Source organism: Oncorhynchus masou, chromosome 30, assembly GCF_036934945.1.
Source record: "Oncorhynchus masou masou isolate Uvic2021 chromosome 30, UVic_Omas_1.1, whole genome shotgun sequence".
NCBI classification, from domain to species: Eukaryota; Metazoa; Chordata; class Actinopteri; order Salmoniformes; family Salmonidae; genus Oncorhynchus; species Oncorhynchus masou.
Window position 1 is genome coordinate 46,577,923 of NC_088241.1, and position 15,021 is coordinate 46,592,943.

General features: G+C 44.4%; 1 protein-coding gene across 1 annotated transcript in view; it reads right to left on the bottom strand.

Annotated features, from left to right (window-relative positions):
• The window catches only part of dtx3la (deltex E3 ubiquitin ligase 3L a), a 3,139-nt gene extending 1,040 nt beyond the window's left edge, over nt 1-2,099 (bottom strand). The window contains exons 1-3 of the mRNA XM_064949143.1: nt 1,882-2,099; nt 1,649-1,731; nt 1,386-1,540 (exon numbers count right to left, since the gene is read on the bottom strand). Coding sequence (XP_064805215.1) covers nt 1,386-1,540; nt 1,649-1,724 — 231 coding nt within the window. The 5' untranslated portion in view covers nt 1,725-1,731; nt 1,882-2,099. The remainder of the gene's footprint in view (nt 1-1,385; nt 1,541-1,648; nt 1,732-1,881) is intronic.
• Nucleotides 2,100-15,021: the final 12,922 nt, after the last annotated feature.

Genomic DNA, 15,021 nt, shown 5'->3' on the forward strand with positions numbered 1-15,021 from the left:
CCCACCCCGTACGCTAATTCGACCATGATTACTACAAGTTTAGAAAGCTGTCCGCTGCACTCTTTTAAAAAAAGGGGTCATCTAGAACCTAAAAGTGTTCTTCGGCTGTCCCTATAGGAGAACAGTTTGAATAACCCTTTTTGGGTCCATGTAGAATGCTTTTGGTTCCAGGTAGAACTGTTTGGGTTCAATGTAGAACCCTTTCCACAGAGGGTTTTATATGGAACCCAAAATGGTTCTACCTGGAATCAAAAAGGGTTTTCCTATGGGTTCAGCCGAAGAACACTTGAGGAACCCTTTTTTTAAGAGTGTAGACTTAACAATCTAAATCATTTTAGCTGACATGGGCTAATTGAGTGACTGCTGATGTAATCCCCCCCTGCAAATAAAAGGCTGGTTTAAGTCATGGAAAAATGTATAGAATTGCAGCATACTTGCTTAAAAACTGCAACATTTTCTCTACGCCCCAAGGCAAAAGGTGTAGAAAATAACTCTAAAACTTCAATTTAGTCTCTCCGTCATCAATAGCTGGGCCACAAAAACGCATCGCCAAAAGGTGGGTGGACCCAACAAAATGTTACTTAGGGCCCCCAAAAGGCTAGCAAATAGCTGGCATGAATGACTGTACCTCCAGTCTGAAATCTGAGATGCAATAATATTTACACTCCTGTCTGTTTGATGTTTTCCTTTTTATTAGTGGTAAAGTTGAAGCCGGGTAACTGGTCGTGTTTGTTCCTTTTCATTATAAACTAACGTAAATTCAACGTGAAATCAATAAAAAATGTCACCATGACTTTGGACTTAGGTTAGAAGTTGGGTTGATTCAACATCATCACATTTACTTTTTTTGTTGAAATGACATGGAAAGAATACTGACTCAGCCAGTTTGTGCCCAGTGGGGTGCACCTGTTCTGAATACATTCAAAGATATTTGATTTCCTTCATGCTAGTTGCTGACTTGTAGTGAATGCATTACATCACCCATTCTGTGCTTCCTCCCCGGTGGTATGCAACATCTCATTGACTATCGACTAGCCTAACCTGATTTACCACATCATCACATCAACAGGATGGAATGTCACCAAACTCTCTATAAGCACCTGTAGAATGCGTTTCTCTTTCCTCAGAACACTCAGAAGTGGAACACACTTAGAATAGAGCAGTATGAGTGAATAAGGGAGTAAAATATCCAACACATGGCAAATACACTTCAAACTTGAATTTGAAATTTGAGCTATCATGCCAACTCCTCCTGTCACTCATTGGCGTGTTTGGCAAGTTGGCAAGAGAACAAACAGATCTGGGACCAGGCTATATGATGTATGCTATTCTGTATAATAAATACATGCTAAGTACTGAAGCCTTTTGTTTTTACACTAACTTACTGTTTGTATTCCATCTGCAAAAACATAATTGATCTGTATGGTGTTGTCCCCTGGGTAACCAGGGAGGTCTCTGTGTAGAATGACCCATGTCATCTGTCCCTCTGGCTGGCTGCCCTCTGACACCTCAGCATAGCTCCCCTTCACATCCCCATTAGCTGGGGGCAGACACACACAACCAGGTAGGGTCAGAGTTCAATCTTAAGCATTAAAGAGACAAAGAAAGGGATGAGCGAGAGAGAGAGAAGAATATCCAGGTAGTGTACCTTGGTCTATCAGTGCTGGGGGTCCCTGACCATCCAAGTACCTGGTGCAGTACATTTTCTCTTGTTTAGCACCCATAGCAGGGCTGTGGGGGGAGAGAAATAACACAATGTACCTTTCAGTAAGAGAGGATTTTAAACTATTTCAATGAAGACATTGTAGTGTTAAACTGTGAAAACATCCAGCAAAGTCTGACGGTTGGCGATTGCCAAGATCTATTAAACTTAGTCCTCACCTGTGTCACTCAACTGTGTGATGGTCTCCACAGCCTTGTTACTCCTCAAGGGCCTTATTTTCTCCTCTGGTCCTGTAGCTCAGACCACGTTCATTCAGCTCGTCCCAACACTAACCATTACGGTCTGGGACTGGGTCTGAGGAACTCTGTTTCCTCTACCAAGCTGTCACCTGAGTACTATGCTGCGGTCAAATGTTTTTGACAATAGTGCTGGCAGTCCTGTCATGTGTGTTCGGGTGGGTGTGGCAGGAGGTACTTTTGCAAGTATATGCACAGGGGTTGAGGTTCTTCCTTGTTCAGCCTCACAACAAAAGGAGGCGTGGCAGAAAGTAGACATTATCATGTGGTTTATTGTTGGTTCCTTCTTAATCACATTTAGATGGGTTGGTGTTGATGCCTTAAATGCCTTAATCTACAGTAGATTGTTATTCTTCACCTTCGTTACAATGTTCTTGAGCTCTTGTGTTCCTTGAATTGTCAACTGAGTCATCAATGACCAGGCTACACTTTCTCCAATGCCATTTTTCAAAATGTGTTTACGGGTGTTTTGGTGGCATCGACAATTTCATTTGACTGATAAATGAATGGCTATTACAACAGGAAATGGGACTATGTATCAGTACAGTGACTTCAAATAGATGTCAACGTAGACCAAAACTATTTCAGACCGCTCCAAACTCCCCAGACAGGTCAAGTCATGCATGATACAGGTGTTGTGGGTCACTGGGTGTGGCAGACTGGTCCTATTGTGTTTTAGGAGTAAGTGTGATGGGGACATAGATTACCATGTCAGTTAGTATCATGCACTGGTTGAAATTACAGTGTTGTTTAAATGTTTCCTTTAAATGTTTGGTGAGCAACCTTCAATGGAGATGTTGTTAACATGCACATTAGCTCTATAAGTGAAGATAGGAGCAGTCACTGACTGACTGATATACAGTATACAGTAGATTTCGTTATTAGACATTCTGACACACTATTACAAAATTGTATTGTCTCACACCCACTGACAGACAAGCTAACATCCTGACGAGCGCACACTACCACTCCAACGAAGACAGAATAGTGTATATTTACATTTTTAAGTTGCTTTCTTTTGCCAGTGTATTTATTTTGTATACCTCTGCCTGTAATATTGCAGATTTTAAATAGATTACTTTTTTACACAGTGGTACATGTTTTCTTTTGGGCAGTGTTTCGTTCTCGTCTATACCTTGGTGCAAGTGTTGATACAAACAATAACTGGAGTTGTATCCCTGGGCTATAAGTCAAGTCCTATGGGACAATAATAAGTGCATAGGAGGAATGTTCGAATGATGAAGATAGATAGGCTTTATCTCTGCCCTCAGCTGCCTTTAAGTCCACAGCTCTGAGTGGGAGACGGGGAGCGGGGCTCTACAGGACTAGTTCGCTTCCGACCTGGTTCAACAGGAATAGTTTTGTTGTCTGGGTGGTGATGCTTTGAGCGCCTTCAATGTTCCTTAAGGAGATTCCTTTGCCCCCCACCCTGCTCAGCCTTTTTTGTTACTTTCACTTTCTATGTCTACATTTTTTTAATATTCTGTCTTCTTTCTCTTTCTCTTTCTCTTTCTCCTTCTCACTCACTCTCTCTCTCTCTCTCTCTCTCTCTCTCTCTCTCTCTCTCTCTCTCGCTACTCCCATTGTTTCAAACTGTATGCATACAGTTTGAAACCCCACTCTTTTGAAAGAAAAGAAGAAAAGGAAGAGAGACAGAAGAGAGAGGGAATACTGTACCTCAGTGTGGCTGACAAATGATTCATCTTTCTAACAGGTTAAGAGGGGTTGGTCAGTCAGTCAGTAGCCAACTGGAGGGGTCACTGTGCATTGACAAACACTAGGCTACAATGAGAGAGAATGACAGGTATTCTATGGATTTGAATCACATTTATTTCTTTTAATTTCCAATGATGTATGTGGGGTTACGCTTTATAGATGACACAATATAGCTAGATATAGGTACCACACACAAGCAGTCCGACAGACGAGCAGGCACATACACACAGACACACACAAACGTAGATATACATAAATGATTGACACCCTTGATAAAGATGAGAAATAATGACTGTACGAAATAAATAATTTAAATACTGAGCTAAACTCTGCAAAAAAATAAATGTTCTCTCACTGTCAACTGCATTCATTTTCAGCAAACTTAATTTAACATGTGTAAATATTTGTATGAACATAACAAGATTCAACAACTGAGATATAAACTGACCAAGTTCCACAGACATGTGACAAACAGAAATGGAATAATGTGTCCCTGAACAAAGGGTGGGGGGGGGGGGGGTCAAAATCAAAAGAAAAGTCAGTATATGGTGTGGCCACCAGCTGCATTAAATACTGCAGTGCATCTCCTCCTCGTGTACTGCACCAGATTCTCCAGTTTTGCTGTGAGATGTTACCCCACTCTTCCACCAGTTCCACACAGTTCCCGGACATTTCTGGGGGGAATGGCCCTAGCCCTCACACTCCGATCCAAGAGGTCCCAGACATGTTCAAAGGGATTGAGATCCGGGTTCTTCGCTGGACATGGCAGAACACTGACATTCCTGTCTTGCAGGAAATCACACACAGAACGAACAGTATGGCTGGTGGCATTGTCATGCTGGAGGTTCATATCAGGATGAGCCCGCAAGAAGGGTACCACTTGAGGGAGGAGGATGTCTTCCCTGTAACGCATAGCGTTGCCATTGCCTGCAATGACAACAAGCTCATTTTGATGATGCTGTGACACACCGCCCCAGACCATGACGGACCCTCCACCACCAAATGGATCTCGCTCCAGAGTACAGGCCTCGGTGTAACGCTCATTCCTTTGACGATAAATGTGAATCCGACCATCACCCCTGGTGAGGCAAAATGGCTACTCGTCAGTGAAGAGCACTTTTGCCAGTCCTGTCTGGTCCAGCGACGGTGGGTTTGTGCCCATAAGCAACGTTGTTGCCGGTGATGTCTGGTGAGGACCTGCCTTACAACAGGCCTACAAGCCCTCAGTCCAGCCTCTCTCAGCCTATCGCGGACAGTCTGAGCACTGATGGAGTAATTGTGCGTTCCTGGTGTAACTCAGGCAGTTGTTGTTGCCATCCTGTACCTGTCCCGCAGGTGTGATATTTGAAAAGTACCGATATTGTGCAGGTGTTGTCACACGTGGTCTGCCACTGTGAGCACAATCAGCTGTCTGTCCTGTCTCCCTGTAGCACTGTCTTGCATCTCACTGTACGGACATTGCAATTTATTGCCTTGGCCAAATCTGCAGTCCTCATGCCTCCTTGCAGCATGCCTAAGACACGTTCACACAGATGAGCAGGGACCCTGGGCATCTTTCTTTTGGTGTTTTTCAGAGTCCGTAGAAAGGCCTCTTTAGTGTCCTAAGTTTCCATAACTGTGACCTTAATTGCCTACCGTCTAAGCTATTAGTGTCTTAACGAACGTTCCACAGGTGCATGTTCATTAATTGTTTATGGTTCATTGAACAAGCATGGGAAAAGTGTTTTTAACCCTTTACAATGAAGATCTGTGAAGTTATTTGGATTTTTAAGAATTATCTTTGGAAGACAGGGTCCTGAAAAGGGGACTTTTTTGCTGAGTTTATATTGCACGCTAAACATATTCCTAGCATGCAATGACAACATCAGTCTACAAACTTGTAGGATGCATTTGCAGTTCGTTTTGGTTCCATTTCAGATGTATATTTATTTGCCCAATAGAAATGAATGGTAAATAACGTAGTGTCATTTTAGAGTGCCTTTTATTATAAATAAGAATTGAATCTGATAATGGATAATCCTGAATGAATCGTGAATAATGAGAAAGTTATACAGAGGGTCAAAGGTCATATACCCCCAAGACATGCTAACCTCTGACCATTACCACTAACAGGATAGGTTAACATGTCTTTTGGGTATGATCTTCGACCCTCTGTGTAAGAAGGGGTGTGTTATGATGAGCTTCTATTGGCTGTCAGAAAAAAACAACTTTGTTCATTACTTTAAAACATATACTGTATATAATCTAGTGTAAACAGATCTGTTTGCTAAAACCATTAAAATCATCATCATAATGGCCTCTAAAATCATTGACAGGTAGCACCATTGACTTTTGGTATCCGTAATTATTTTAAAATAAATTCAGATTCTTTTGGAAAGAATATCTGTCAAATAATTTGCATACAGGGAGGCACCAGCTAATCTGGTCACAATGCAGACACAGTGGACAGAGAGAGGCATTTTATTACAATGTTTAGAAATGACAGACTTTTATCAGATAGTGATTGGATTATCTTGATTGGATCAAGAAACTCACATTTTAGCACAAATTGTAAACAAGGCTTTAATCTCCCGTGATCAGGGTTGCAGATTATGTAAATAATACATTCAAAAATATTCAGGCTAGAAAATATATCACTGTATATCTATGTCCCACCCTAACCCCAGTATAGTGCACTGCTTTTGACCAGGGCCCATAGGGCTTTGGTTAGAAGTAGTGCTCGAAATAAGGAATAGGGTGCCATTTGGGACATATCCTCAGGGGTCATTGGTGAGCTATAGTCTCTGGGGAACTCCTTCTCATCAATTGAGTTTCCTAGCTACCTACCTTAGGGCTATCCATACTATTACTCAGGGGTTAGAACATTAAGGCCTAGGTGAAAATACATTCTGTTTTGTGGAATATCAAACCCTTCAGTAACCCTGCTTCTTAGCCCAGGGGTAAGGCTGATGCCACTGTATTGCTAGAGACACACTCAAACATACAACTAAATCTGGTATGTAGATAGAATACATTGACAAAACACAAAAAGACACCGCAGTACAAAAAGATACTCATGCATGAGCACCCACGTCATTATGCTAGTGCTGATTCTACGCAGGTCTCATTAACATTTGGAAGAAATTAATGTGATTCATGATTATCTCTACCCAGACTGAGTCTAATCAACAATAGAATACCCTAAAGATACTCTGAGAGAGATGGAGAGGGGGAAAATTAATCAATTCAAAAAATTTCTGTTTTAGCTACACTCTTAGAAAAAAGGGTTCCAAAAGGGTTCTTCAGCTGTCCCAATAGGCTAACACTTTCCACAGAGGGTTCCAAAAGGGTTCTTCAGCTGTCCCCATAGGCTAACACTTTCCACCGAGGGTTCCAAAAGGGTTCTTCAGCTGTCCCCATAGGCTAACACTTTCCACAGAGGGTTCCAAAAGGGTTCTTCAGCTGTCCCTATAGGCTAACACTTTCTACAGAGGGTTCCAAAAGGGTTCTTCAGCTGTCCCCATAGGCTAACACTTTCCACAGAGGGTTCCAAAAGGGTTCTTCAGCTGTCCCCATAGGCTAACACTTTCCACAGAGGGTTCCAAAAGGGTTCTTCAGCTGTCCCCATAGGCTAACACTTTCCACAGAGGGTTCCAAAAGGGTTCTTCAGCTGTCCCCATAGGCTAACACTTTCCACAGAGGGTTCCAAAAGGGTTCTTCAGCTGTCCCCATAGGCTAACACTTTCCACAGCGCGTTCCAAAAGGGTTCTTCAGCTGTCCCCATAGGCTAACACTTTCCACAGAGGGTTCCAAAAGGGTTCTTCAGCTGTCCCCATAGGCTAACACTTTCCACAGAGGGTTCCAAAAGGGTTCTTCAGCTGTCCCCATAGGCTAACACTTTCCACAGAGGGTTCCAAAAGGGTTCTTCAGCTGTCCCCATAGGCTAACACTTTCCACAGAGGGTTCCAAAATGGTTCTTCAGCTGTCCCCATAGGCTAACACTTTCCACAGAGGGTTCCAAAAGGGTTCTTCAGCTGTCCCCATAGGCTAACACTTTCCACAGAGGGTTCCAAAAGGGTTCCTCAGCTGTCCCCATAGGCTAACACTTTCCACAGAGGGTTCCAAAAGGGTTCTTCAGCTGTCCCCATAGGCTAACACTTTCCACAGAGGGTTCCAAAAGGGTTCTTCAGCTGTCCCCATAGGCTAACACTTTCCACAGAGGGTTCCAAAAGGGTTCTTCAGCTGTCCCCATAGGCTAACACTTTCCACAGAGGGTTCCAAAAGGGTTCTTCAGCTGTCCCCATAGGCTAACACTTTCCACAGAGGGTTCCAAAAGGGTTCTTCAGCTGTCCCCATAGGCTAACACTTTCCACAGAGGGTTCCAAACGGGTTCTTCAGCTGTCCCCATAGGCTAACACTTTCCACAGCGCGTTCCAAAAGGGTTCTTCAGCTGTCCCCATAGGCTAACACTTTCCACAGAGGGTTCCAAAAGGGTTCTTCAGCTGTCCCCATAGGCTAACACTTTCCACAGAGGGTTCCAAAAGGGTTCTTCAGCTGTCCCCATAGGCTAACACTTTCCACAGAGGGTTCCAAAAGGGTTATTCAGCTGTCCCCATAGGCTAACACTTTCCACAGAGGGTTCCAAAAGGGTTCTTCAGCTGTCCCCATAGGCTAACACTTTCCACAGAGGGTTCCAAAAGGGTTCTTCAGCTGTCCCCATAGACTAACACTTTCCACAGAGGGTTCCAAAAGGGTTCTTCAGCTGTCCCCATAGGCTAACACTTTCCACAGAGGGTTCCAAAAGGGTTCTTCAGCTGTCCCCATAGGCTAAAACCTTCCACAGAGGGTTCCAAAAGGGTTCTTCAGCTCTCCCCACAGGCTAACACTTTCCACAGAGGGTTCCAAAAGGGTTCTTCAGCTGTCCCTATAGGCTAACACTTTCCACAGAGGGTTCCAAAAGGGTTCTTCAGCTGTCCCCATAGGCTAACACTTTCCACAGAGGGTTCCAAAAGGGTTCTTCAGCTGTCCCCATAGGCTAACACTTTCCACAGAGGGTTCCAAAATGGTTCTTCAGCTGTCCCCATAGGCTAACACTTTCCACAGAGGGTTCCAAAAGGGTTCTTCAGCTGTCCCCATAGGCTAACACTTTCCACAGAGGGTTCCAAAAGGGTTCTTCAGCTGTCCCCATAGGCTAACACTTTCCACAGAGGGTTCCAAAATGGTTCCTCAGCTGTCCCCATAGGCTAACACTTTCCACAGAGGGTTCCAAAAGGGTTCTTCAGCTGTCCCCATAGGCTAACACTTTCCACAGAGGGTTCCAAAAGGGTTCTTCAGCTGTCCCCATAGGCTAACACTTTCCACAGAGGGTTCCAAAAGGGTTCTTCAGCTGTCCCCATAGGCTAACACTTTCCACAGAGGGTTCCAAAAGGGTTCTTCAGCTGTCCCCATAGGCTAACACTTTCCACAGAGGGTTCCAAAAGGGTTCTTCAGCTGTCCCCATAGGCTAACACTTTCCACAGAGGGTTCCAAAAGGGTTCTTCAGCTGTCCCCATAGGCTAACACTTTCCACAGAGGGTTCCAAAAGGGTTCTTCAGCTGTCCCCATAGGCTAACACTTTCCACAGAGGGTTCCAAAAGGGTTCTTCAGCTGTCCCCATAGGCTAACACTTTCCACAGAGGGTTCCAAAAGGGTTCTTCAGCTGTCCCCATAGGCTAACACTTTCCACAGAGGGTTCCAAAAGTGTTCTTCAGCTGTCCCCATAGGCTAACACTTTCCACAGAGGGTTCCAAAAGGGTTCTTCAGCTGTCCCCATAGGCTAACACTTTCCACAGAGGGTTCCAAAAGGGTTCTTCAGCTGTCCCCATTGGCTAACACTTTCCACAGAGGGTTCCAAAAGGGTTCTTCAGTTGTCCCCATAGGCTAACACTTTCCACAGAGGGTTCCAAAAGGGTTCTTCAGCTGTCCCCATAGGCTAACACTTTCCACAGAGGGTTCCAAAAGGGTTCTTCAGCTGTCCCCATAGGCTAACACTTTCCACAGAGGGTTCCAAAATGGTTCTTCAGCTGTCCCCATAGGCTAACACTTTCCACAAAGGGTTCCAAAAGGGTTCTTCAGCTGTCCCCATAGGCTAACACTTTCCACAGAGGGTTCCAAAAGGGTTCTTCAGCTGTCCCCATAGGCTAACACTTTCCACAGAGGGTTCCAAAAGGGTTCTTCAGCTGTCCCCATAGGCTAACACTTTCCACAGCGCGTTCCAAAATGGTTCTTCAGCTGTCCCCATAGGCTAACACTTTCCACAGAGGGTTCCAAAAGGGTTCTTCAGCTGTCCCCATAGGCTAACACTTTCCACAGAGGGTTCCAAAAGGGTTCTTCAGCTGTCCCCATAGGCTAACACTTTCCACAGAGGGTTCCAAAATGGTTCTTCAGCTGTCCCCATAGGCTAACACTTTCCACAGAGGGTTCCAAAAGGGTTCTTCAGCTGTCCCCATAGGCTAACACTTTCCACAGAGGGTTCCAAAGGGTTCTTCAGCTGTCCCCATAGGCTAACACTTTCCACAGAGGGTTCCAAAAGGGTTCTTCAGCTGTCCCCATAGGCTAACACTTTCCACAGAGGGTTCCAAAAGGGTTCTTCAGCTGTCCCCATAGGCTAACACTTTCCACAGAGGGTTCCAAAGGGGTTCTTCAGCTGTCCCCATAGGCTAACACTTTCCACAGAGGGTTCCAAAAGGGTTCTTCAGCTGTCCCTATAGGCTAACACTTTCCACAGAGGGTTCCAAAAGGGTTCTTCAGCTGTCCCCATTGGCTAACACTTTCCACAGAGGGTTCCAAAAGGGTTCTTCAGCTGTCCCTATAGGCTAACACTTTCTACAGAGGGTTCCAAAAGGGTTCTTCAGCTGTCCCCATAGGCTAACACTTTCCACAGAGGGTTCCAAAAGGGTTCTTCAGCTGTCCCAATAGGCTAACACTTTCCACAGAGGGTTCCAAAAGGGTTCTTCAGCTGTCCCCATAGGCTAACACTTTCCACAGAGGGTTCCAAAAGGGTTCTTCAGCTGTCCCCATAGGCTAACACTTTCCACAGAGGGTTCCAAAATGGTTCTTCAGCTGTCCCCATAGGCTAACACTTTCCACAGAGGGTTCCAAAAGGGTTCTTCAGCTGTCCCCATAGGCTAACACTTTCCACAGAGGGTTCCAAAAGGGTTCTTCAGCTGTCCCCATAGGCTAACACTTTCCACAGAGGGTTCCAAAGGGGTTCTTCAGCTGTCCCCATAGGCTAACACTTTCCACAGAGGGTTCCAAAAGGGTTCTTCAGCTGTCCCCATAGGCTAACACTTTCCACAGAGGGTTCCAAAAGGGTTCTTCAGCTGTCCCCATAGGCTAACACTTTCCACAGAGGGTTCCAAAAGGGTTCTTCAGCTGTCCCCATAGGCTAACACTTTCCACAGAGGGTTCCAAAAGGGTTCTTCAGCTGTCCCCATAGGCTAACACTTTCCACAGAGGGTTCAAAAAAAAATGTCCTACCTGTAACCAAAGGGGTTCTACCTGGAACCAAAACGGGTTCCTCAAAGGGTTCTCCTATTGGGACAGCTGAAGAACCCTTTTAGGTTCTCGATAGCACCTTTTTCTAAGAGTGTACTTTTGACCTCCATGTTACAGTCTCTGCAGTATTTTAAGAGTCCAACAACACAAAGAAGAGAACATGCTTGTGTGCACTGCAGCACAACTGACTAACAACTGTACAGTGGCCCTGTGTCCTGCCAACAACCTCCAATCTCTCAGAGAGGCTGTCTGATCTAATGTCTGTTTTTCAATGGTCTATTTATAACCACCTGGTACACTTCCTGGCCCGGAATGCGGGAGCACCAATTTGCTCCTCCAACTCTGACTCAGGATGTGTCTATATCTTGAATATGTCCCAAATGGCACCCTATTTCCTATGTAGTGCGTTGCTTCTGACCAGGGCCCATAAGGATCTGGTCAAAAGTAGTGCACTATATAGGGAGTATGATGCCAGTTGGGATGAAGACGGTCTTTGGCTGTATCTATCCATAACGCCTCTGCTGTCAGCCTTGACAGGCAAGCACCTGGGTTAAACTGAGGGCATGGTTTAGGTTAACCCGTGAGACAATAAGGCCACTGCTGCCACCAGAGTAGTCTATAAAGGGGAGCAATAAACTCACATACTAAGATAGCCTATGACACGGGTAACTACTTAAATCTAAACCATTGTTCTGTGTTTCAGTATCCACATGAACTAAAAAATCCAAGTCCTTTGGGGTCATTTTGACCCCAGCCAAAAACAGCTAATTCCACCTATAGTAATTTAAAAGATAGGACCTTAATTTGAATCTAGGTTTCTCTGGATAACAAGTTATCCACACCTCCAGAGGTGGAGGGGGACCTGCATCAGTGATTTTGACCAGATAGACAGAACCTGCAGAGATATAACTTCCCATGTACACACCTAAGATTGTACTTTTCTATACCACGTATCGTAAGTCTGTGTACATACACAAAAATAAGGTACTTTTGGTTATCTTTACAAGTAGTATAAATACTTCATAGAACTGCAATACAGAACTCAGATATGGTCTACACAGTTGTACTGGTGTGTATTCTCTGAAAAGTACAGTCTTAGCACCTTTTTTCTATCGAGAACCTAAAAGAGTTCTTTGGGTGTCCCTTTGAAGAACCCTTTTAGGTTCCATGCAGAACCTTTTCCACAGACAGGCGAAGAACCCTTTTGTAACCCTTTTTTATGCGAGTGTAGTTATTCAATGGGCAAATATAAACAAGTATTTATTCAATCCAGGTTTCTCTGGTGACGTAATTTTAAGTTGTACATATCGTCAAAGGGTGGAGGGGGACCTATTGGAGGGATTTTGACCTGATATACAGATCCCACAAACATTCTCTCACACACACACACACACACACATATTGTAATATTGTTGTATTGTGTTATCGTACATTGTATGTTGTAGAGGTGTAATAATAGCATAATGATGTAATGATGTGACGTATGATTTATTGTGCTATTAAGGATGTAGGCGGTTGCGTTTTGTTGTAAAGTAATTGTTTTTATCCTGTTTGGACCACAGGAAGAGTACAGTAGCTGCTGTCATGGCAGCAGATAATGGGCATCCTAATAAATTACTTTAGATATATGCATAGTTGCAGTCTAAACAGCCCATAAAGGTCTGTCAGTACTATGAATACTTAGTAGAGCTGTAGTACAGAAACCAGATACCCTCTGAATGTACACATAGTGCTGTATTGGTGTGTATTCCCCTGAAAAATAGTTATCCTACTGAAAATGTTATATTAATACCAGAATTCCTATAATACCCACCAATATTATATATACATGCATCTTGTTGTGGTATGTTGGTTGCTATACCAAAGGGTTGAAGTGACTGAGGATTTGGGCATGCTTTTTGAAGCATCCTGCCACAGGCCCTACCACTCCCATTGTTTCACTAGCAGCGATGCTAATGCTGGCTGTGGGGTATGTCAATAAAGAAAATGAAGCCATATTTTGGTAATTGTCTCAGGATAAAATAGATGAATCACTCTTTGTCAATACAATTAAAGTTTATTTCCAATTTTGGTGTACAGGCCCTATACATTGCAGTAGTTTTTAATAACATAAATATGGAAATAATTATATTTACTTCAAAATTCCAAAAAGCAAATGATATTAAAATTGAATCGCACTACACTGGCTCCGGCGTTCGACAGATGTGGCAGGGCTTACAAACTATTGCGGACTGCAAAGGGAAGCAAAGCCGCGAGCTGTCCAGTGACATGAGGTTAACAGATGAGCTAAATTACTTCTATGCTCGCTTCGAGGCAAGCAACACTGAAGCATGCATGAGAGCATCAGCTGTTCCGGACGACTGTTTGATCACGCTCTCCATAGCCGATGTGAGTAAGACCTTTAAACAGGTCAACATTCATAGGGCTGTTGGGCCTGATGGATTACCAGGGTGTGTACTAAGAGCACGAGCTGACCAACTGATAAGTATCTTCACTGACATTTTCAACCTGTCTCTGACCGAGTCTGTAATACCAATATGTTTCAAGCAGACCACCATAGTCCCTGTGCCCAAGAACACCAAGGTAACCTGCCTAAATGACTACCGACCCGTAGCACTCACGTCTGTAGCCATGAAGTGCTTTGAAAGGCTGGTCATGTTTCACATCAACACCATTATCACAGAAACCCTAGACCCACTCCAATTTGCATAGCGCCCCGACAGATCCATAGATGATGCAATCTCTATTGCACTCCACAGTGCCCTTTCCCACCTGGACAAAAAGAACACCTACGTGAGAATGCTATTCATTGACTACAGCTCAGCATTCAAAACAATAGTGGGGTGGGAGGTAGTCTAGTGACTAGAGTACTTGGTCAGTAACCAAAAGGTTGCTGGATCGAATCCCTGAGCTGACATGGTATAAATCTGTCATTCTGCTCCTGAACAAGGCAGTTAACCCACTGTTCCCTGGTAGGCTGTCATTGTAAATAAGAATTTGTTCTTAACTGTCTTGCCTAGTTAAATAAAGGTCAAATAATAGCTTGGTGATGAGCATTGAGGGTACTAAGGACCCAGGGACTAAACACGGATTCTGGACATACTGATGGGCTGCCCCCAGGTGGTAAGCGTAGGTAACAAATCATCTGCCACACCATGCTGATCCTCAACACGGGGCCCCTCAGGGTGTGTGCTCAGTCCCCTCCTGTACTCTATGCCTGCATGGCCAAGCACTACAACACCATCATTAAGTTTTCCAACAACACTGGTAGGCCAAATCATCAACAACGATGAGACCGCTTGTAGGGAGGAGGTCAGAGACCTGGTCGTGTGGTGCCAGGATAACAACCTCTCCCTCAACATGATCAAGACTAAGGAGATGATTGTGGACTACAGGAAAAGGAAGGCCGAACATGCCACCGTTCTCCTCAACAGGGCTGTAGTGGAGCAGGTTGAGAGCTTCAAGTTCCTTAGCATCCACATCACAAACAAACTGTCATGGTCTAAACACACCAAGACAGTCTTGAAGAGGGCACGACAACGCCTATTCACCCTAAGGAGACTGAAAAGATTTGGCATGGGTCCTCAGATCCTCAAAAAATGATACAGCTGTACCATCGAGAGCACCCTGACTGGTTGCATCACTGCCTGGTATGGCAACTGCTTGGACTCTGACCGCAAGGCACTACAGAGGGTAGTGCATACGACTCAGCACATCACTGGGACCAAGCTTCCTGCCATCCAGGACCTCTATAGCAAGTGGTGTCAGAGGAAGGCCCTAAAAATGGCCAAAGACTCCAGACACCCTAGTCAGAGACTGTTCTCTCTGCTA